This window comes from Nomascus leucogenys, chromosome 2 (assembly GCF_006542625.1).
Source record: "Nomascus leucogenys isolate Asia chromosome 2, Asia_NLE_v1, whole genome shotgun sequence".
NCBI classification, from domain to species: Eukaryota; Metazoa; Chordata; class Mammalia; order Primates; family Hylobatidae; genus Nomascus; species Nomascus leucogenys.
Window position 1 is genome coordinate 52,744,299 of NC_044382.1, and position 22,659 is coordinate 52,766,957.

General features: G+C 50.3%; 2 protein-coding genes across 2 annotated transcripts in view; both read left to right on the forward strand.

Annotated features, from left to right (window-relative positions):
• Positions 1-867: 867 nt before the first annotated feature.
• AGRP (agouti related neuropeptide) lies at positions 868-2,109 on the forward strand. Its single transcript, XM_003262892.2, has 4 exons — positions 868-1,163; positions 1,279-1,411; positions 1,570-1,655; positions 1,862-2,109. Exons 2-4 carry the CDS (start codon positions 1,282-1,284, stop codon positions 2,042-2,044), a joined length of 399 nt encoding a protein of 132 aa, XP_003262940.1. The 5' UTR covers positions 868-1,163; positions 1,279-1,281; the 3' UTR covers positions 2,045-2,109.
• Positions 2,110-3,443: 1,334 nt separating this feature from the next.
• ATP6V0D1 (ATPase H+ transporting V0 subunit d1) overlaps positions 3,444-22,659 on the forward strand; it is a 43,247-nt gene continuing 24,031 nt past the window's right edge. Inside the window, exon 1 of the mRNA XM_030795361.1 lies at positions 3,444-3,726. Coding sequence (XP_030651221.1) covers positions 3,597-3,726 — 130 coding nt within the window. The 5' untranslated portion in view covers positions 3,444-3,596. The remainder of the gene's footprint in view (positions 3,727-22,659) is intronic.

A 22,659-nucleotide genomic window follows, 5' to 3' on the forward strand; every position in this document is an offset into this window, starting at 1 on the left:
TATGCACCACTACCCCCAGCTATTTTTTTATTTTTTGTAGCAACGTGGTCTCACCATGATACCCAGGCCGGTCTTAAACCCCTGGCCTCGTGATCCTCCCACCTTGGCCTCTCAAAATGCTGGAATTACAGGTGTGAGCCACCATACCTGTCCCCCTTCATCTTTTTTTCCACTGCCTTGTGCCAATCCAGTTTGTGCACTGGGGCCTTGTGATCCTCTCAAAGTTGATTCAGCCTGCATTCCTTTCCCAGATGGACACGTGTGTGATAAACAGCTCTGCAGTGGGGTGAAGGAAGGCAGGGGCAGTGGGGTCCTGTATGTCCTGCCATCTCCACAAAAGGGCAGTCCTTACCCCAGCCTTGTGCTGATGAGACCAGGCATAGACAGTCCTGACGACACAGGGCGGAAGGGAGCAGCCATTAGCGCTAATGAGGCAGGCGGCCTGAAAGCTTTGTACTCTGCAGTGGCTCGCCCACCCAGGGAACAGTTCGTTCTGTTTCCTTGGCTTCCAGGAACCCCAGGTGGAAAGGGGTTTGGGGACAGGAGCAGCAGTGGGGGGTCTTGGAGAAACCTGGAGGGAGAAAGGGAGGGGAGGACCAGAAATTCAGTCAGGAGGGCCTGGGATTGGTTAGGTGGGCTTTTCCCTCCCCATTCCCTCCAAAGAAACCCAGGTTCTGGTTCTGCACCTACCCCGGCCCAACAGTGGCCATTGGCTCATCACCCTCTCCAATGTCCTTGACCCGAATTCTTGGAAGCACAGGAAACAACACGCCACATAGGGGTTGAGTAAGCATCTCTGGGGCCACAAATTAAATTAAGCTTTCAGGGCCGCCTGCCTTGTTATTGCTAATGGCTCCAGCCCTGCTCAGCTCCTAGGTCCCTGTCCTGTGGAAATTTGGGGACCCTGGGCACCCTCTCTTGCTCCCAAATTTTAATTGGCTCCTGGAAACCTCACCCCAAATTGGAGACAGGCACTCCTCTTGTAGAACAAAAGGCTCAGGTTCAGGGAGTGAGGGCCTGAACTGTGCCCCCACCCTCCAGGAAGGGTCCTTCACAGCCTGGCTGCAGGATCAGTCACGTGTGGCCCTTCATTATGCCCTGCCATATAAGCCGAGGGCACGGGGTGGCCGGGAACTCTCTAGGCAAGAATCCCGGAGGCAGAGGTGAGTCCTCAGGTTGGGCAGGGACTCCTCCTCTCTGTGGGGTCTCTATCTGGGCACCTAGAGGGGACTCCAAGGTTGAAGAGGGACTAAGTGGTGCATCTTCCTGCTGAGCCAGGCCATGCTGACCGCAGCGGTGCTGAGCTGTGCCCTGCTGCTGGCACTGCCTGCCACGCAAGGAGCCCAGATGGGCTTGGCCCCCCTGGAGGGCATCAGAAGGCCTGACCAGGCCCTGTTCCCAGAGCTCCCAGGTCAGTGTGAGCAAGGGTGGGACTGGGCGGGGCCTGAATACCCTCTGGTTACAAATTGTCTCCCCTGGCATAAACCCTCTTTCCCCCTTCCCAAACCCTCCCCTGGGAGGTGGGTGCTTTGTGCATGGGGGTTCCTGCCCTCACATCCTCTGCCCCAGGCCTGGGCCTACGGGCGCCACTGAAGAAGACAACTGCAGAACAGGCAGAAGAGGATCTGTTGCAGGAGGCTCAGGCCTTGGCAGAGGTAACTGCTCAGGGAAAAGGGTAAGGTGGTGGCCCTTGGGAGGGGGCATTGGGTAATAGCTCCTCTCCCCAGCTCCAAACTCCCTCACCAGCGACGATACTACAGACCACCTCTCCCCATGCTCCACTGCCATCCTGCACAGGTTGGGACAGGTAAGGTCCCTGGATCTGTCTTTAGAGGCCTGTGCTGGTTCCCCACCCCCGCAGGTACTAGACCCGCAGGACCGCGAGCCCCGCTCCTCACGTCGCTGCGTAAGGCTGCATGAGTCCTGCCTGGGACAGCAGGTGCCTTGCTGTGACCCGTGTGCCACGTGCTACTGCCGCTTCTTCAATGCCTTCTGCTACTGCCGAAAGCTGGGTACTGCCATGAACCCCTGCAGCCGCACCTAGCTGGCCAACGTCAGGGTCGGGGCTAGGGTAGGGGCAAGGAAATGCGAATAAAGGATGGGACCAACCCCAAGGCTGTGATTATTTCAAACGTGGCCGTCAAAGGAGGGAGGGTTCACGGAGGGGTTGGGAGTGTCGCCAAGCCAAGAAACCACACATACTCTTATCCCAGGGTCTGGGCTACCCTATCATAGGAGGCACATACACGGGCGCTTTTAGGGGTCCTGGTGCCCCTGGGAAAAGTAGAGAAGAGCCACACTCCAGAAAATCTTGTACAGCAAGTGCGGGGAAAGCAGGATGCAGCGTGGCACAGGGGCTATCACTACTGGCTAACGAATTAGCCTTAGGCTCCAGGGCTTGCTTGCTGCTACTTCCACGCAAAGCCTGCCCCTCATCCTGTTACCAGAGGGAAGGCCGGGAGTGTGCATTGTTCAGGTACTTAGCGTTTTGAACGAAGAACTGAACAAAACCCATAAAGTAACAAACGAATGACACACAGGAAGAAAGCAGAAAGCAGGGATTTGTTAAAGCGAGAAAGCACTACGCAGGGTGGGAGTGGGCCTGAGCAAGAGGCTGAAAGGGCTCAGTTACAGTTTTCTGGGTTTTAAGTACTCATTTTGCAGTCCCTGTCTGTTACCCCTTATCTGGATGAAGGGTTTGGTCCATGGCTAATTAACCCATTTATGCCTGAGGTTGCAATCTTTTGAATTTTTGCAATCAGACCTTGGCCATGACTTTGAGCAGTAGGATATAAATAACTCCCATATGCTTAGCGTTCCAATAATGGAACACTAGGCATAAATGGGGCTAAGGTGAATTGGCGCCCTATGCAGACGAAGGGATGGCCCCGTGCTTGGCCCGCAGCCAATCCAAGGCATTCTCCCTTTCAACTGAGACGTGGTGGAAGGGGGAGGGTTGTGGGGACAGTGGCCTTTGATCCTTTGTTACTTGGACATGGGGAGATGGGGTTTTTCTTTTTGGTTTAGCTTTAGGAAGTTCGCCTTAGTTGGCCTCCGGTTCCCTGCCCCAGACCTTGGTGTTTTCCCTTGATTCAGCTTCAGAATTCAGCACGTATTGGCCTCAAGTTCCCTGCCTCCAGACCCTATTCTCCTGCCTCAATCGAACCTCAGTTTCCCTCTGGGGAGGAGGCTGGCCCAGCAGTCTGGAAACTTTCCAAGCTTGAGAAGGGCTCGCTCCCTTCTTTACCCTGCCCGCCCCTGCAGCGCCAAATGCAGCAAACCCGGGAAAGCTAGAGAAGGCCCAGTCAAATCCCTGCGGCCACGGGCGCCACCACGCGGCCGGCCTCAAACGTCCTCTTCTTAGCGCCCAGGCGCCACAGGGACATCCCCCAACCCACGCCTGCGCCGCGCTTCCGCGCATCCACCCGGAAGCCGGGCGCCGCTCAGAGCCACGCCCCTTTTGTGGTCACGTGAGGCGCTTGCGCGTCACCTGACGCACTTGACAGCCCGCTGGGGACGCGGCGTCAGCTGATCTGGGAGTCGCGATTCGTGCCGGCCGGTCCAGGTTCTCCGGTCCCGCCGCTCCCGCAGCAGCCATGTCGTTCTTCCCAGAGCTTTATTTTAACGTGGACAATGGCTACTTGGAGGGACTGGTGCGCGGTCTGAAGGCCGGGGTGCTCAGCCAGGCCGACTACCTCAACCTGGTGCAGTGCGAGACGCTGGAGGGTGAGCCGGGGCCGCGAAAGGCGGGGATAGAGGCTGGCCGGGGCCTGAGGGTTCAGAGGTGTAGGCCGGGAAGCCGGAAGCGGGGGTCTTGAAGGGTCTGAGAGGCCTTTCTGGGAATCCTGGGGCTGATAGCGGACGCGCGGGAGCGGGATCTATCTTTAGCTGTGGCTCGGCGCCGGCCCAAACGCAAACAAGGCTTTAAGAACCGCAGTTGTTCACCTCTACTTGGGCCACCTTTTCTCTCGTTGTGCTCACCCTGCGGTTTGGAAGGAGAGGGTGTTTCGGGGGTAGTTGATCGGTGCGAGATGTGGCCATACAGGCCTCTTTACCCTGACGTAGCCCAAGAGCTGTCCCGTAGCAACGCTTAGGAAGCTAAGCGGAAAAGTCCCCCACGTCTTCCCCCTCCCCCGACCAAGACTCTAAGATCTTTGGGATCATTGTGTCTTCGCGTTGGCCTGCGGGGTGAGCCTTCCTGGGGAACTGCTGAGCCAGTTTAGCGAGGGTTTTCTTCCAACTCTGAACTGCTGGCTGGGCAGTATCTCCTGAAGGCAATGTTTGGGAGAACAAGGGTGGCCCTTGCAGGTCTGGAAGTTCATATACAAGTATTTGGCCAATTAATCCCACCCCTTCAGCGAGGAGGATGCCTGTTGGGACAGGGTTTCTGAGCACAAGAGTAATGAGAAACCGAGTTCCCCTTTCTTCTCAGCACACAGCTCCAGAGTGGCGTTGACTTCTGAGGCACAGCTCCAACAGATGTACTGAGTTAGAGATGTCCCTAATTCCAGTCCTTGCCAACCACTCCCTCTGCAGGTGGTACGGAAGGGAAGGGTGGCCAGGATGTGAGGGGATCCCTGATCCTCAAGTGGTACTCTTGAGGAGAGGTGCTGATAGCCTCATAATTGGTAGCTGGGTGGGGGGAGGATGGCCAGATGATTCACCCACTAGAGAACATTTTCTCATCAGAAACTTCTTGAGGTTAAAAGTGAGCTCAAATTAAAAAATCATTTATTGTTTGCCTTGCAAACTAGACCAGTAAAGTGAAAATAAATACCTTTAAAATAGAAAACTTACTGTTAAAAATACAATAATCGTAGGTGTTATGATTTTAATGTAAATCTGCAGTACAGGCCGGGCGCGGTAGCTCACGCCTGTAATCCCAGCACTTTGTGAGGCCAAGGCGGGTGGATCACGAGGGCAGGAGTTTGAGACCAGCCTGGCCAAAATGGTGAAACCCTGTTTCTAATCAAGATACAAAAAATTAGCTGGGCGTGGTGGCAGGCGCCTATAATCCCAGCTACTCGGGAGACTGAGGCAGGAGAATTGCTTGAACATGGGAGGCAGAGGTTGCAGTGAGCCAAGACTGCACCACTACACTCCAGCCTGGGCAACAGAGAGAGACCCTGTCTCAAAAAAAAAAAAAAAAATCGGCAGTACAATAATTATAGGTCTTATGATGTTAACGTACATCTGCAAGAAAAGTTGTTTACCTTACTTATGTGAGTGGAGGTGGGGAAGGAGAGCACTTTGGGATGCTGGGCTGTAGGCATCTGCCAGCAACCGATTACCCTTACTGTGGGAAAAAGGGGAGAAATAGAGGGAGGCTGCCTGGGACAGGGCCTGGCACACAGTTGGAGCTTAATGTGAGTTTTGTGGACTGCCTGGGACTTGTCGAAGGTCTTTATTTGCCTAAATCTAAGGTGAACATCATTGATCATCAATAGACATTGGGTTGGTTGTTTCTCTTCTTGTCTTTCCTCACTCCTGCTGCTGTCCGCTGTCCTATAACAGAGCTTCTGGGGGTACAGCATTCTTCTCATCTTCCCAGGGGACCCTCTATCATCCCCCATAAATATGTTAGGCCATTCTTTCTACACATTTTTCCTATAACACCGCTCAACATAGGCACCCACCCTCCCGCCCCCTCCCCCACCTTGTAGAATACCATCTAGATCTTTAGTGTGGCATTCAGGGATCCTTTGCTCATTCACACATATTTCTTTCCTTTCCTTTTCTTTTCTTTCTTTCTTTTTTTTTTTTTTTTTTTTTTTTTTTTTGAGACAGAGTGTAGCCCTGTCACCCAGGCTGGAGTGCAGTGCAGTCTCCGCTCACTGCAACCTCCACCTCACCAGTTCAAGCCATTCTCGTGCCTCAGCCTCCTGAGTAGCTAGGATTACAGGCATGTGCCACCATGCCCGGCTAATTTTTGTATTTTTTAGTAGAGAGGATTTTGCCTTATTGGCCAGGCTGGTCTCGAACTCCTGACCTCAAGTGATCCACCCACCTTGGCCTCCCAAAGTACTGGGATTGCAGGTGTGAGACACCACACTTGGCCATTCACACACATTTCTATCCCTCATATCCCTCATGCAAGCCATCCCTCCAGCACTTGGTGCACAAAGTGTGGTGGACTTTGGAGTTAGGCAAACCTGGGGTTGAATTCCAATCCTGCCAATTACTGGACTACTTTAGATAATCTATTTAACACCTCTGGGCCTTGGGTTTTTCAACTGGTATATTAACAGAACCTATCTCACACAGGTTGTGAAATGTCAACAAGCTACAACATGTAAAACACTTAGCCCAGCACCAAGGACAGAGTAAGCGCTAGGTAAATGTTAACCCTTGTTTTCAGTATTGTTTGAACCTGTACCCTCCAGAATTTTGCTTTCCTCTTTTCTCTTTAAAACTGTTTATTGGCCGGGTGCGGTGGCTCACGCTTGTAATCCCAGCACTTTGGGAGGCCGAGGCGTTCAGATCACGAGGTCAGGGGATTGAGACCACGGTGAAACCCCGTCTCTACTAAAAATACAAAAAATTAGCCGGGCGTGGTGGCGGGCACCTGTAGTCCCAGCTACTCGGAGAGGCTGAGGCAGGAGAATGGCGTGAACCCGGGAGGCAGAGCTTGCAGTGAGCCGAGATTGCGCCACTGCACTCCAGCCTGGGTGACAGAGCGAGACTCCGTCTCAAAAAAAAAAAACAACAACAAAAAACTGTTTATTGATGGGGCGCAGTGGCTCACGCCTGTAATCCCAGCACTTTGGGAGGCCGAGACGGGTTGATTACGAGGCCAGGAGATCGAGAGCATCCTGGCTAACACGGTGAAACCCCGTCTGTACTAAAAATACAAAAAAATTAGCCTCGTGTGGTGGCGGGCGCCTGTAGTCCCAGCTACTCAGGAGGCTGAGGCAGGAGAATGGTGTGAACCCAGGAGGCGGAGCTTGCAGTGAGCCGAGATTGCGCCACTGCACTCCAGCCTGGGCAATAGATTGAGACTCCGTCTCAAAAAAAAAAAAAAAACTTTATTATGGATACTGTCAAACTGTCAAACATATACAAATAAGAAGCAATAATATAATGAGCCCCTAAGTAATAATCGTCTAACTACAACAATCATAAATTCTTATTGATAGAATAATTATCTTGTCTTGTTTCAATGCTAGTTCCATTTATACCCCCAATCCCAAATTATTCAGAAGTAAGTCCCAGACAGCATACCATTTCAGTCGTAAATATTTCAGTGTCTCTGAAAAAAGTCATGAGTATTTAAAAAAATGACAATATTATTCCTTCTTCCTTAAAAGCAGTAATTTGTTAATGTAATCAGATGTCCATTTAGTGTTCAAATTCCCCTGATTGTCTCAAATTTTTAAAATATGATTTGTTTCAATTGGGATCCAAATATGATCCATACATTTCAGTTGATACTCTCTCAAGTATTTTAATATATAGATTGAAGTTAGATCACTTGATTTATAGATTTTCCATCCATCTCAATTTTACTGATCCCATCTCTGACATATAGTTGAACTTGTTCCTCTGTCCCTTGTTCTCACTTTAAATTAGTAGTAGGTCTAGAGGCTTGCTCAGATTTTGGTTCAATTCTTTTTTTTTTTTTTGTAGATACCTAATAGGTGATGTTTGTACTTCTTTTTTTTTTTTTTTTTTTTTTTGATTTGAGATAGAGTCTTACTCTGTCGCCCAGGCTGGAATGCAATGGCACAATCTCGGCTCACTGCAACCTCTGCCTCCCAGGTTCAAGTAATTCTCCTGTCTCAGCCTCCCAAGTAGCTGGGATTACAGGCACCAGCCACCCAGCTAGTTTTTTTGTACTTTTAGTAGAGATGGGGTTTCACCATGTTGGCCAGACTGGTCTGGAACTCCTGACCTCAGGTGATCTACCCACCTCAGCCTCCCAAAGTGTCAGGATTACAGGCGTGAGCCACTACATCCAGCTAATGTTTGTACCTCTATTGGGAGGCACATAATACCTAGTTTCTCTTTTTATGATGTAAGGAATAATTGACATTTATTGACTGGAGCCATCATTTCATTGGGGGTTGCAAAATAGTGCTATTCTAATTCTGTTTCCTTCTGTAGTTGCCAGCTTGACCACTTCTATGCCTGTAAACTTCGAGTAATCAACTACTTAGTTGTCCTGAGATACAGTCTGTATAGGAGAGGTTAAGATAAATGCTTACTTCTTTCCAATAGTTACCAGGTTTCAAAATAATGAGTTGTTTCACTGACATCCTCCAAAAATGACTAATGAGGCTTTGTGACTAAACCAACCAAGATTTGTTTAGTATTATAACACACTAATGGATTTTAATGTATTTATTATGTTTCAGTTGATTAACCTTATTGATGCTTAAATTGTCTCTTGGCCAGTGGAAGCTTTTTCAGTTGACTGCCAAGTCTTTTTTATGTAACCCTGTAGCTGTTGAAAGCTTCCTTACTATCTGAGATGTCTGTGTTTTTTTTTTTTTTGGAATGGAATCTTGTTTTCTTGCCCAGGCTGGAGTGCAGTGGCACATTCTCAGCTCACTGCAATCTCTGCCTCCCAGGTTCAAGTAATTTTCCTGCCTCAGCCTCCTGAGTAGCTGTGACTACAGGCCTACGCTACCACGCGTGGCTAATTTTTAGTAGAGATGGGGTTACACCATGTTAGCCAGGCTGGTCTTGAACTCCTGACCTCAGGTGATCCACCCACCTCGGCCTCCCAAAGTGCTGGGATTACAGGTGTGAGCCACTCCGTCTGGCTTGGGATGCCCGTATGTTCTAATCTTACCTTGAACATTTCTTGACCCAGACGTAGTCTTCATTTCTCTTAGGAGACTTGGTTCTTTTTATTAAAAAGTTGTATTTAGAGACCATAATCTGAGTCATATGGGGTTCTGATTGATACTGTATTGGACATCATTCTTGGTTTTTTCCATGGCTAGTTTAGCTCTTCTCTTACTCAGAAACTTGGAAAATACAGAGAAGCAAATGGCTTGCTGGATTACGTAGCACCACTTCAGCTGATGAGTACCAGAATGCCAGTTTCCTAATTTGGAATGGGAGCTCTACCTGATACTTGGGCCAGTCAGGACATCTCCCTCCTGTTGTAAAGAAATATAATTAACACTCAAGAGGAGTCCTGTAACCTTCTCAAGTTCCATGTGAGCTAGTGGTCCTGAAGATTGTTCTTCTCAGCCAGAGAGTTAGATCGTTGGAGGCCATGGGTGAAGCGCCCATGTGTGATGTGCTGGCTGTTGTCCAGAACACTTTATCCCTCTCTACCCTGATTTCATTTGTCTTCTGTCCATTACATCTCTTTGTGCCTTTCAACATTATTTCACAAGAGACAATTTTATGCAAGAAGAAGAGAGACTCCAGGCTGGGCTTGGCCAATCTCCAGTTGCAATGTCACATGAAACTGCAGATGCAAATGTTGATGGTGTGGCAAGTCGTTTAGCACAGACTGTGGGGTGGTTAGGAGTGTGGTTGGAAAGTTAAGGAGAGATTAGCTCTTGAAGGATTGTAAAAACCATAGAAAGGACTCTGTCCTGAGTGCAGGGGATGGGATAGTAAAGCTATTAGACTTGTACTTTAGAGGATACCTGCAATTTGAAGGTGGAGGCCACCCTGGAGGCAGAAAGAACAGTTTGCAGGTTCTTATAGTAATCCAGGCTGGGGGTGAAGGCAGCCTGACCTCAAGCATTGGCTGGGAGTATTGCAGGAGAATTTTAGGAAGGGGATTTGATAGGACTTGAGGGTTGGGTAGGAAGGCTGGGGGAAGAATTAAGTCAAGGTTGATGTCCTCATCTCTGGCTTAGGCAACTGTGTAGGTGGCAAAATGAAATGACGGTGGCATGTAGGAGAAGGAACGGGTTGGAGGAGTGAGAAGATGAAATTGAGTGATCTGTGAGCCATCTGAGTGGAGATACGAAGGCTATTTTTGGTGCTCAGGTGTGACAGTTCTGAGCTTGGGAAATTGAGGTAGCGGTGTGTCCATGGTCCCCAAGAGATAACCATGGAGTCAGAAGAGTAGAGGCTGAAGATGGGACCCTCCCCCAGGAAGCACTTCAGTTGATCAAAGGACTTGGGGGAAGATGATGGTCCTGCCAAAAAGGCCAAAGTCATTCCCTGAAATGTGGGTAGCTCCAAAGGAGAGCCTGAAAATAAATGAGGTAGTGAGTGCCAAATGTGGCCAAGAGATTGACAAAGTCAGCCTTCCATTTGGTTTTGCCATTCAGAGGTCATAGGAGACCTTAATGAGAACAGAAGAAGGTGAGGCTAGAAGGTGGCAGCAGTGGATGGGCAGAGACAATGTCTAGACAGTTAGAGAAGACCTTACTGATGAACTGATCCCAGCGCAGCCACTTAACTGATTTTGTGACCTTGGGCAAGTCATTTATCCTCAGCTGTAAAATGAGAATAATATTAGGGTCTCTGAGATATTTATGAAGTGTAAGCACGGGGCCTGGGACCAAGTGAACAGTTGGAGAGGCCAGCTGCTCCACTGTGGTCATTCCCTGCCATCACTCCTATGAGACAGGTGCCATGGTGGGCCTTGAGTGGCTAATACAAGTATGTCACACAGGTCTTGCTTAGGGCAAGTGTGCCTGTCTAACAGGCAAACTGAGTGACCATCAAAACAGCATTGAGTGCACAGTAGGTGCAGGGTACTTTAGGGAGGGGATATGTTATGTGGTTGGTGACGGTTAATGGGTATGGGCTTTATTTTTGGGGTGATAAAAATGTCCTAAAACTGGCCAGGCATGGTGGCTCATGCTTGTAGTTCCAGCACTTTAGAAGGCTGAGTCGGGGGGATCACGAGGTCAAGAGTTCGATACCAGCCTGGCCAACATGGTGAGACCCCCATCTCTACTAAAAATACAAAAAATTGGCTGAGTGCGGTGGCTCATGCCTGTAATCCCAGCACTTTGGGAGGCCGAGGTGGGCATATCACGAGGTCAGGAGATCGAGACCATCCTGGCTAATGTGGTGAAACCCATCTCTCCTAAAAATACAAAAAATTAGCCAGACATGGTGGTGGGCGCCTATAGTCCCAGCTACTCGGGAGGCTGGGGTAGGAGAATGGCATGAACCCGGGAGGTGGAGCTTGCAGTGAGCCGAGATTGCACTGCTGCACTCCAGCCTGGGTGACCGAGCGAGACTCCATCTCAAACAACAAACAAAAACACAAAAAATTAGCTGGGCGTAGTGGCGGGCACCTGTAATCTCAGCTACCTGGGAGGCTGAGGCAGGAAAATTGCTTGAACCTGGGAGGTGGAGGTTGCAATGAGCTGAGATTGCACCACTGCACTGCAGCCTGGGTGACAGAGTGAGACTCCATCTGAAAAAAAAAAAAAAAAAAAGTCCTAAAACTGATTGTGGGGGTGGTTGCACAATTCTGTGAGTATACTAAAAACCATGAATTGTACACTTTAAGTTGGAAAATTGTATGGCAAATGAATTATATCTCAGTAAAGCTGTTGCCGCTCCCCCCCGGCCCCAGCCCCAAATTAGCCAGGCCAAGAGGTGGGAAGAGCATAGGGAGAAGGAATGGCATTAGTAGTCTCAGAAACATGAAACTGCCTCGTTCATGACAGCAGCCTTGGGAGGTGGAAGGAGAAAGTAGAGTGTGTGTCGAGGGTTTGCAGCAGCGAGGTCTGGATAGATGCATTGGGCTGGTTCCTGGAAGGCTGTGGGTGTCTTAGAAGGACATATTGCTCAGGAAGGATGAGAGTTATGGTAAAAAAAAATTTTTAAAAAGAGAGAGATTCTGAGGTTAAGGTTAATGTGTAGGAAATGTCTTGTTTGGGATTTTCTGTGTATGGTCTTGCCTGGAAATTTTTTTTTTTTGAGACGGAGTCTCGCTCTGTCGCCCAGGCTGGAGTGCAGTGGCGCGATCTCGGCTCACTGCAAGCTCTGCCTCCTGTGTTCACGCCATTCTCCTGCCTCAGCCTCCTGAGTAGCTGGGACTACAGGCACCCGCCACCACACCCGGCTAATTTTTTGTATTTTGTTTAGTAGAGACGGGGTTTCACCGTGTTAGCCAGGATGGTCTTGATCTCCTGACCTCGTGATCTGCCCATCTCGGCCTCCCAAAGTGCTGGGATTACAGGTGTGAGCCACCGCGCCCAGCCGCCTGGAAATATTTTATACATTTCATTTTGTTTGTCAAAGGAAACTCTATTGAATTGGTGAAATTAGATGACCACAACTTGGACAGCAAGATGAGCTTAGCTCAGTCCCAAATTCCTCTGAGTCAAACGTGATCCAAAGGAAGAGATGACATGGTACTGGCAATCTAGTGACTACAAGCAAGAGAGAGGAGCTGGGGGCTCGGGGAGGGCATTGGAAGAAGGATGTGCAGAAGGCAACAATGGAAGGAGCATTTACTCTGTGGAAGGAAGGGAACGAGCATGTTGAGTTGTGAGAGCCTGGGCCCCACACAAGCCTGAAGTTTTTCCCTCATGTTGGCCCCACTGCCTTGGGCAGTGGCATTGCTGCACAAGGAGACCCCAGTGCACAGTGGCGGATGAACTGGAATGGGTTGGTGGTGGTGTCTGGCAGCCTGCTGCACTCGTTGCTCCCCTCCAGCTTGCTGCTGCTGCCGCCTGCGAGGATGAGGCCCCAGAGCAGGAATGGCGGCTAGGGCTAGGCAGGGGGGAGGTTTGGCATCTCGCTGTCATGAGCCAGTGTGGGAACCTAACCCCTCAGTGGGTGAAGAAATGGGGAATTGTGGAAGAGGTAGGGTTGGTGGTGTGATACAATTAGAAACTCACCGGGCCTGGCGTGGTGGCTCACGCCTGTAATCTCAGCCACTTAGGAGGCTGAGGTGGGAGAATCACTTGAGCCCAGAAGTTTGAGGCCAGCCTGGGCAACATAGTGAGAACCGCACTCCCGCCCAATCTCTAAAAAAATACTAATATTGGAGGCTGAGGTGGGAAGGTCACTTGAGCGTGGGAGGTTGAGGCTGCAGTGAGCTGTGATCACACCACTACACTCCAGCCTGGGCAACAGAGAGAGACCCTGTCTCAAAAAAAAAATTAATAATAATTAATTTTTTTAAAAAAGAAACTTGCTCTGAGGGAGAGGATGGTTAATCTGTACAAAATTACAGCTAGATAGGAGAAATAAGTTCTATTCTATACCATAGGGTGACTATATTTAACAATAATTTATTATATATTTTCAAACTGCTGTAAGAGAGGATTTTGAATGTTCTCAACACAAAGAAATAATAGGCCACGTGTGGTGGCTCACGCCTGTAATCCCAACCCTTTAGGAGGCTGAGGCAGGTAGATCGTTTGAGGTCAGGAGTTCGAGACCAGCCTGGGCAACATGGTGAAACTCCCATATCTACTAAGAATACAAAAATCAGCCAGGCATGGTGGCACATGCCTGTAATCCCCAGCTACTTGGGAGGGTGAGGCAGGAGAATTGCTTGAACCCAGGAGGCAGAGGTTGCAGTGAGCCAGGATCACCCCCACTGTACTCCAGTCTGGGCAACAGAACCAGACTCTGTCTCAAAAACAAAGAAATAATAAATGTTTGAGTTGATGGATATGCTAATTACCCTGAATTGATCATTACACGGTGTATATATGTATCCAAATATCACATGTATCTTATAAATATGTGAAATTGTTACACGTCAGTTATAAACAAAAAAGAAACTTGCTCTGAGGCTCTAGAGGATGGATTTGCGGGAGCAGGCCAGAAGCAGGACACTTGCTAGCCGCTCTTGCAGCTCTCCAGGTAGGAGAATATGGACTAACCAGGGCTGGAGTGAAATGAGGGGGGATGAAGGACCAGGTCAGAGATCAGCTTGGGAAATGAAACCCACAAGATTGGTCCAGTTTTTATTAGATGTGGGGTGAAGGGGGTTAGAAGTCAGACTGCTGGCTTAATAAATGACTGGGTGGATGCTGGAGATCCTTTTGAGATGGGGGCTACCAGAGAAGGGTTAGGAAAGTTAAGGGTGCAGATTGCGGGGTGGGAGGGGAAGTATTCTATCTCAGATGTCTGAGGGAGTCCGTCAGGCAGTTGGCTGTGTGAGGAAGTAACACTAAAGATATTAACCTGGAAGTCACCAGTACACTGGCTGGTAGCAGTTAGGCCCGCGCCAGGCCATCTGTTGGCTCGTAGCCGGGGCAAGCCTGCCTTGGAAGCCTAGCTCTGCCCACAATTCCTGCCAGGAGGCTAGAGAGCAGCCTTAACTGTGGGCCAAGTGGACACAAGTGTGGCCTAACGAGGACACCTGGCATAGAGCCCAGTTTGGCAAGCAGAGCAGAGAGAGGGACAGCCGGGCTCTCCCTCCAGATTCCTGCCGTGTCTCTTCCTGCATGATGCTGGGGCATGGTGGCTTTTTGTTTTCTTGTTTTCTTTTTGACTAAATATAATTTTTTAACTCCAAAAAGTTGGTAGAAGGATGACTTGGTGTAGACTCTCCAAGGGGTATACATTGTCACCCCTTTGTCAAAACACTGCATGTGTATACCGTGTGACCTGCAACCCAACTTACAAGATTGTGTCCCGTAGATTAGCATGGGATAGCATGTACAGAGGTGTTTACGCCAGCCTTGTTGGTAACAGCAAACTACTAGAACCAATGGGATATCCGGTGATTTGGTTATGGTCTGGTTAAATAAACCGTGGTCTATTCTTACAATGGAATGCTACGAGACAGTGCTCAAAGCGTGAAGTTCCATAAGGGCTGATTTAGAAATATATTGTTAGGTGAAAAGTTGCAAAGCGTTACTTGTAATCCCATCTTGGTAGACTACCAGGTGGACATACACATGTTTTTGGAAGCACAGGCGCCAAGTTGTCTTGAGTGACAACCTCTGGGGAGAGGGATTTATAGAGGCTGGGAGGAGGAAGGTTTCAATGTTGACTTTTTATGTACTCTTCTATTGTTTAAATGTATTACAGTGAACACATTTTATAATTTGAAACATTCAATAAAGATATTTAAGGAAAATTAGGACATATAGGTAAGCAAAGAGAAGGGTACCCACACCCAGCAGCCATCAAAGCTGAGGCCTGTGCTGGAGAGCCTGGGACCTTTGTGGTCCAGGTTTTGTTTCGCAGCATTGTAGGGCTGGTCTGAGTCTTAGGGAACCCCCATGAAGCCACTTCTCTTTACACCTGAAGACTCCCAAGTCCGATGGGGGTGCTTGAGGGCCCAGGCCAGAGCTGGACTCTTCTCATGTCAGCTGGACAGAGCTGCAGGGCCCCTGTCCAGGTACAGCTCCTGTGAGCAGGTGACCACCTAACTGGCTGTTTTTCTGTCTGTCCTTTGCGTTTTCCTCCTGACCCCCATTCCTGTATTCCCTTTGTTGGTTACATCTTGCACTGGCATATACTTTAGCCCGATTTTATTATTTATTTATTTATTTATTTTGAGAAGGAGTCTTGCCCTGTTGCCTAGGCTGGAGTGCAATAGCACAATCTCGGCTCACTGCAACCTCCGCCTCCCGGGTTGAAGCGATCCTCCTGCCTCAGCCTTCTGAGTAGCTAGGATTGCAGGCGTGTGCCACCATGCCTGGCTAATTTTTGTATTTTTAGTAGAGACAGGGTTTCACTGTGTTGGTCAGGCTGGTCTCGAACTCCTGACCTTGTGATCCACCTGCCTTGGCCTCCCAAAGTGATGGGATTACGGGTGTGAGCCCCCGCGCCTGGCCTTTAGCCCGATTTTATCTGAGAAGCTATTTATGGTCAAGTCAGTAAGAGTCCCCACAGGAGCCAATAACTGCTGTTTCCAAATCCCTGCCACAGGATGTCTTGTCAGAACTTGCTCTGGTGGGTGATAACATATACTTTTTCTTGGGTTTACTCAGCGATTTCTTGGGCCTGGTTTCTGAGGTGGAGCCAGTGCTTGAACCCCTGCTAGGCCTTTTGAAGTACTCTCAGCATAGGCAGATGTCAGCCATTCAGGGCCCTTAGTAATATAAGGTTTCTGGGTGACTAGGGTTTCTTGATGGCAGAGACGGAAATGCTTCAACACCTTATTTTAAACATTGCATAATACACTTCTGGAATATATTAGGCTCATTTCTCTGCTTGCTTGCTTCCTTTCCTTTCTTTCTTTCCTTCTTTCTGTTTTTTTTTTTTTCTTTTTCTTTTTGAGAATGGGTCTCGCTTTGTTGCCCAGGCTGGAGTGCAGTGACCCAAACACAGCTCACCGCAGCCTTGACCTCCCAGGCTCAAGCAATCCTCCCACTTCAGCCCCCCAAGTATCTAGGGCTACAGGCCTGCACCACCACACTTAGCTAATTTTTGTATCTTTTGTAGAGAAGGAGTTTTGCCATGTTTCCCAGGCTGGTCTTGAACTCCTGGGCTCAAGTGATCCTCTTGCCTCGGCCTCCCAAAGTATTGGGATTACATGCATGAGCCATCACGCCTAGCTCCTTTTCTTTTTTTAAGACAGGGTCTCACTCTGTCGCCCAGGTTGGATTGCAGTGGCATGATCATGACCCACTGCAGCCTTAACCTCCTGGTCCCAAGTGATCCTTCTACCTCACCTTCCCCAAGTAACTGGAGTACAGGCATGTGTTACCATGTCTGGCTAATTTTTTATTTTTTAGTGGATACAGGATCTTACTATGTTGCCCAGGCTCCCTGCTTTCTTAAGTGGCACACACTGAACATAGCAGAGTCTCTCCTGCATTAATGGCTGTTAGACTTGGAATGAGATGGAACAGAACCACTGTCCCTGAGGGCCCAGGTCTGCCTCCCATAGTTTTGTCTGGGGCCTTCTGTCAGGCCACCCATTCACTCTTCCTGCTGTGGTCAGGATGCCTACTATAGCACCAAGGTCCCCTTCCCAACCTGTAGCTGCTCTTGGGCTTTGAGCTCAGTGGTCAGACACACTGCCACTTGTTAGGAGGATCTGCATCCAGAATGAACAGGTGCAAGGACATGATATGACCGTCTGTAAGTCATCTGCACCTGCTCAGGGTCAGGACCCTAGGGCCCCTATGGGTTGCCAGAACCTTTCTTGAGTTCTGTGTGGAGCCAGGCATCAGGCAGACCATGGCTCCCTTTCTGGACAGCTGTGTGATGCAGAGATGTATTTGCCCACTTGTAAAATGAAACAGAAATCACTTATTCGTAGGTTGTAAGGATTCAACAGCACAGTCCTAGCCAGAGTGGATGCTCAATAGATATTTGCCTGATTGGATGAGTGACAGCTCTTTTTTTTTTTTTTTTTTTTTTTGAGACAGAGTCTCACTCTGTCGCCAGGCTGGAGTGCAGTGGCACAATCTTGGCTCACTGCAACCTCCGCCTCCTGGGTTCAAGCGATTCTCCTGCCTCAGCCTCCTAAGTAGCTGGGATTACAGGCACCCACCACCATGCCTGCCTAATTTTTGTCTTTTTAGTAGAGGCGGGGTTTCACCATGTTGGCCAGGATGGTCTCGATCTCTTGACCTCGTGATCTGCCCACCTCGATCTCCCAAAGTGCTGAGATTACAGGCATGAGCCACTGCGCCCAGCCATGACAGCTCTATTGGCACTGGCTGAGTACTAAGCTTTGGTGGTGTGGGGGAGGAAAAGCCAAGTCTCCCCCCGCCAACCCCAGGGATGCACCATATCATAGATTTCCCTGTTTCTGAGTTATTAAGCACTTGCTTTTATTAGACACATACTAGGCAGTAGAGACAAAAGGAGTTGAGACTTACTTAGATAAAGGGAACTGGAGACTTGGGAGGGTCTGGCAGAGAGGGAGAGCAAGAGTGTAGAGGGCTGAGGATGCCCATGCTTCCCTCCACGTCCCCTTCAGCCTTGTCCCTCCGAAGGCTCTGTCTTCACTCATGCAAGACAGACCAGTTCCTTATGGCCAACTCAGGTCCATGTGGTCTCCGGTTTGGCTTTCCAGGCTTATATCCACCTACTGTTCTCTTTCTTTTCTTTTTCTTTTTTTTTTTTTTTTTTGAGACAGGGTCTCACTCTGTTGCCTGGGCTGGAGTGCAGTGGCTCCATCATGGCTCACTGTAGCCTTGACCACCTAGGCTGCAAACCACGCACCACGACGCCCAGCTGATTTTGTTTATTTTTGGTAGAGACAAGCTCTCATTATGTTGGCCAGTCTGGTCTCAAAACTTCTGGGCTCAAGTCATCTTCCAGCCACGGCCTTCCAAAGTGCTGGGATTACAGGTGTGAGCCACCGCGCCTGGCCAACTCCTGTTCTTTTTTTTTTTTTTTTTTTTTTTTTTTTTGAGACAGTTTTATTCTTGTTGCCCAGGCTGGAGTGCAATGGCACGATCTTGGCTCACTGCAACCTCTGCCTCCTAGGTTCAAGTGATTCTCCTGCCTCAGCCTCCTGAGTAGCTAAGATTACAGGCATGCACCACCATGCCTGGCTAATTTTGTGTGTGTGTGTGTGTGTGTGTGTGTTTACTAGAGACAGGGTTTCTCCATGTTGGTCAGGCTGGTCTCGAGCCCTCTACCTCAGGTGATCCGCCCATCTTGGTCTCCCAAGGTGCTGGGATTACAGGTGTGAGCCACCGTGCCTGGCCCAACTCCTGTTCTTTATGAGACATTCCTGCATAGCTCTGTGGGTACCTGTAGTCCCACTCCCTCAGAGGTTGATGACTGGGAGATGCTGACCAGGAGTCTGAGGCCGTGTTTAAATTGGAGGGATGTGTTGAAAGGGAACTGGAGCTGGTGTACCCTCTTCTCACCAGAGGGGCCCCTCGCTGTGGACAGTGCCATCCTCCCTTCCACCACAAGGGGGTGCGCCAGGATCACTCCACTGTCAAGGAGCCTGGGGAGGGAGGTGTGGCTGGACCCTGTAAGTCATCCAGGCTCTCTCTCCTCCACTTTTCCATGGGGCAACTGCCACCAGTACTGTCCCTTGGGTCTCTGCCCTGGGCCCTACTCCCTCACTTAAGTCCCAGTTGGCCTTCTCAGATGAGGTAGGGCTTGTCACTTAGTGTCTCCTGTCTGTGTACCTCTATCCACCCTCACCTCCCTATGCCCTATCTTCCTGGGTTGGGAAGGAGAAGGCCAGGGGACATTTCCTGATGCTCTCTGCCTTGGTGCCCAGTGCAGGCTGTTCCAGCCTTGCCCACCACACCGTCCTCATTTGCCCTCACCTGGGTCATGCCAGCAGCTCAGAGTTGGAGCTGTAGGTACAGCACAGTGTGCTATGAACCTAAGGGTCTTGGGAGCTCCAAGTAGGCTCTTGAGGCAGCCCAGGGATCAGGGCTACACTTCTCAGGCCCCTAGAACCATGCACCTGCCTAGGTAGTTACCACTCTTGTCTTGCCACCCTGGCCTCTCCAGGAGAGGGAAAATTTGTCTTCAGGACAGAGGATGAATTTTTCTCTCTCCTCAACCTCATTTGACACTCCCTCTGAGGGGCATGTAGGATGTATGTGGCATGTATAGGCACATATATGCAAGGTGACTCCGGGAGATGCCGAACCAGGCACCTGAACACCATGTAAGCACTGCAGGTCCACACGGTCAGGCTGGCGATGGGTTATCATCAGTTGATTGACAAGTCTCTCCTACCCTGTACCCCAGTTTGGAGGCCTCTCCATTAGCCTCCTTGGCGTCTGCCTCATCCAGCACCTACTCCCTGGCTGATGTTTTAAAAAATCTATCCTGCACTAGAATGTTGGTCTTCCTCCTTTTCAGAGTCAGGAAAATCAAGGCCCCGAAGGGTGCTTTAGTAGGATAGGCTGCTGCTGTGTGGCCTGGGCACCTAATATGTGTGTCCAAACCTAGCAACTCCCCTGAAGAACCAAGGAGTAGGCACGAGGGACAGGGCTGGGGTTGCCCCTGTGTGAATGTGGGTGGTCCTGAGGACTGCTGGGCAGATTGGTGGCAGGGGAAAGGAATATGTGGAGGAGCAGCCCTGACTGGTGCTGGACACTGCTTTCCTGGCTAGCTCTTGCCTGGCCCTGGGCACTTGCCCAGACCTTGCCCCACTTTGGATGCTCAGGCAATGGTTTTCAGGCCTTGACCTCAACAGAGGCTTTTGTGCTTGGCTGGTGGATGGGGCTTTCCCCTCTGAGGAGTCATCTGAAACTCAGCCTTTACTGCCTGCCCCTGTCCCTGTGCTGGTGGCCACTCAGAGGCTCCACAGCCCCAGGGTCTCCCCTGCAGCTGTCATTAGTTCTTCTGAGGCTGCTCCATGGGTATCCAGGCCACTGATCTCACTGGGAGCCCCTGAGGGGCCCTCAGGGGCTGGGTTGCAGGGAGTCAATGTGGTCTGGGCCTGACAAGGCTAGAACAGTGTCATAGCTGGACAGGCTCCTGGAGGTACCGTTATTCACTCTCTTCATCTGGGAAGCTGGGTCCAAGGTAAGGCCCAAGGGCATAATTATGGTCTCCTGACACCTGTCTTGGCAGTTCCTGTCCAATCACTCTATGTTCTTTGATTTTTTTCCCCCTTTATCTATTCTTTTATTTGTTCACTCAAGGATGCCTGTACTATATCTCTGTGAACTGGCCCTCAACTCAGGAAGGGGTAGTTGCGCAAAAAGGACCCTGCTTCTGGGGCCCTTGTCTTTCCCTCAGGCCTTGCCACCTGGGATCTAGCTTGGAACTTGAAGGGTTGGGAGCTGATGAATACAGATGAGCTGTAATCCATGATGTAGCACACAGGGCCCTGAGGCTGCCAGGTCATGGGTTCAGCTCTGCCTGTTTTCCCGTGCCCCCAACCCTTTAAGCTTCAAACTAGATACACATCACAAGGCCTGGGGGAGCACAGGGTCCTGGAATGTCACCTTTCAGTATCTGCCCAGGCTCCATGCCTCTCACCTCCCCCAGTGGCTTCAGTCATTTGGACCTAGCTTTCACTGTGTGGTCCAGCAGGTGACCACGTCCCTCCCAGGGGCCAGCCCAGGTCCACAGCACCGGCTCACTCTGGCATGTTACTGTTGCCCCAACACCTGTCCCACAAGGCCCTTGAGCAGGGCCGCTGAGGGGAGGGCTGAAAGGCAGGGTGGGTGGGGTCCTGGGGGTGCTGTACTGGACCAGGTTGTATAGTTACTGCTTCTGCCATCTTCTTGCCTGGACCAAGCCTCTTGGCTCTGCCAAGGAAAGGTATGGGATGGATTAACTCTACCTCTGGCTTGGGCTGCTCTGTCCAGTTTCTTTTTTCTTCTCTTTTCTTTTTCTTTCTTTTTTTTTCCCCCTCCTTCCTCCCTCCCTCCCTCTTTCTTTTGTCTTTCTTTGTTTCTTTCTTGAAAGGGTCTCATTCTATCACCTAGGCTGGAGGGCAGTGGCACGAACACTGCAGTCTTGACCTCCTAGGCTCAAGTGATCCTCTTGCCTTAGCCTTTCGAGTAGTGGGGACCACAGGCACGTGCTACCACACCTGGCTAATTTTTGTATTTTTTGTAGAGACAGAGTCTCTCTGTGTTGCTCAGGCTGGTCTTGAGCTTCTGGGCTCAAGTGATCCTCCCACCTCAGCCTCTCAAAGTGCTGGGATTACAGGCATGAGCCACCACGCCCAGCCTCTGTCCAGTTTCCATGAGCCGCAGGGAATGGGACTTTATGCTGACAGTGCATGAGCTCACAGCCCCAGATGAGGTTTGATCCCACGATCCCAAACACAGGGCCTAGGTCAAAGCAAAATGAGTATTTCCTACTTTTCTCCTTTGGGCTGGCTCTAGGCACCATGGAACTGGCAGGATGCTCCAGCCAGGATCCAGCCTGACCTGCTTATTCTCACTGAGAACAGCCACCTCTAGGGAGCCCTAGAAATCCCCTCCACCTCTACCTGAGTGAGCCCCAACTTTCCTTCATGTCCTTCCTAAGATGGCTGTGCATGTGGAACAGGAGCCCAGCATCAACAGCTGACAGGATTGCTCACGTGATGCAGGCCAGCAGACCCAGAAGCTAGACATGGGCATGGGCCAGGTTTTTTTTTTTTTTGAGACAGTCTCCCTCTGTTGAACAGGCTGGAGTGCAGTGGCATGATCTTGGCTCATTGCAGCCTCAACTTCCCAGACTCAAGCCTCCCAGGTAGCTGAGACTACAGGCACGTACCACCACGCTGGGCTCATTTTGTTTTATTTTTTGTGGAGACTAGGTCTCACTATGTTGCCCAGGCTGTTCTCAAACTCCCTGGGGTCAAGTGATTCCCCCACCTTGGTCTCCCAAAATGCTGGGATTATAGGTGTGAGCCACCGTGCCCAGCCTCGGCCAGCTTTTGAGCACAGCACATTGCCATAACTGGCCTTCCTTGGGCTACCTGGCATCTGGCCAGGCCAGACCACTTTACCTCTTACTCATGCCCAGGCAAACTCACATCTTTGGGAAAATGAAAAGAAGCTCTTCTTCACAGCTCCAGATCCACCCCAACCTGCGGGTTCTATAACCGTGGTGGCAAACCTGGAGAAGAAAGAGCTTGCTTCGGTCAAAGTGCAGGGCATCGACAGAGGAGAGTGCGGCCCCCACCTGCCAGGGTGAGGCTGGGTTGTCTGATTCTCAGGCTGGGCTGTGGCCAGGGAACATAGGAAAGCTGCTCTGCAAGCCCTGTGTCTCCTGGGACATGCCAGTCCCATGGAGCCTTCGGGCCTGGGTGGGGACGGCCTGGTGACGGGCTGTCCAGGCGGATCTCCACTCAGTCAGAGGAGAGCTTCTTGGAACTTGCCCTGGGTGCAGCAGTAACCAGTTCTGCCCCTCCCTTTGGCACAT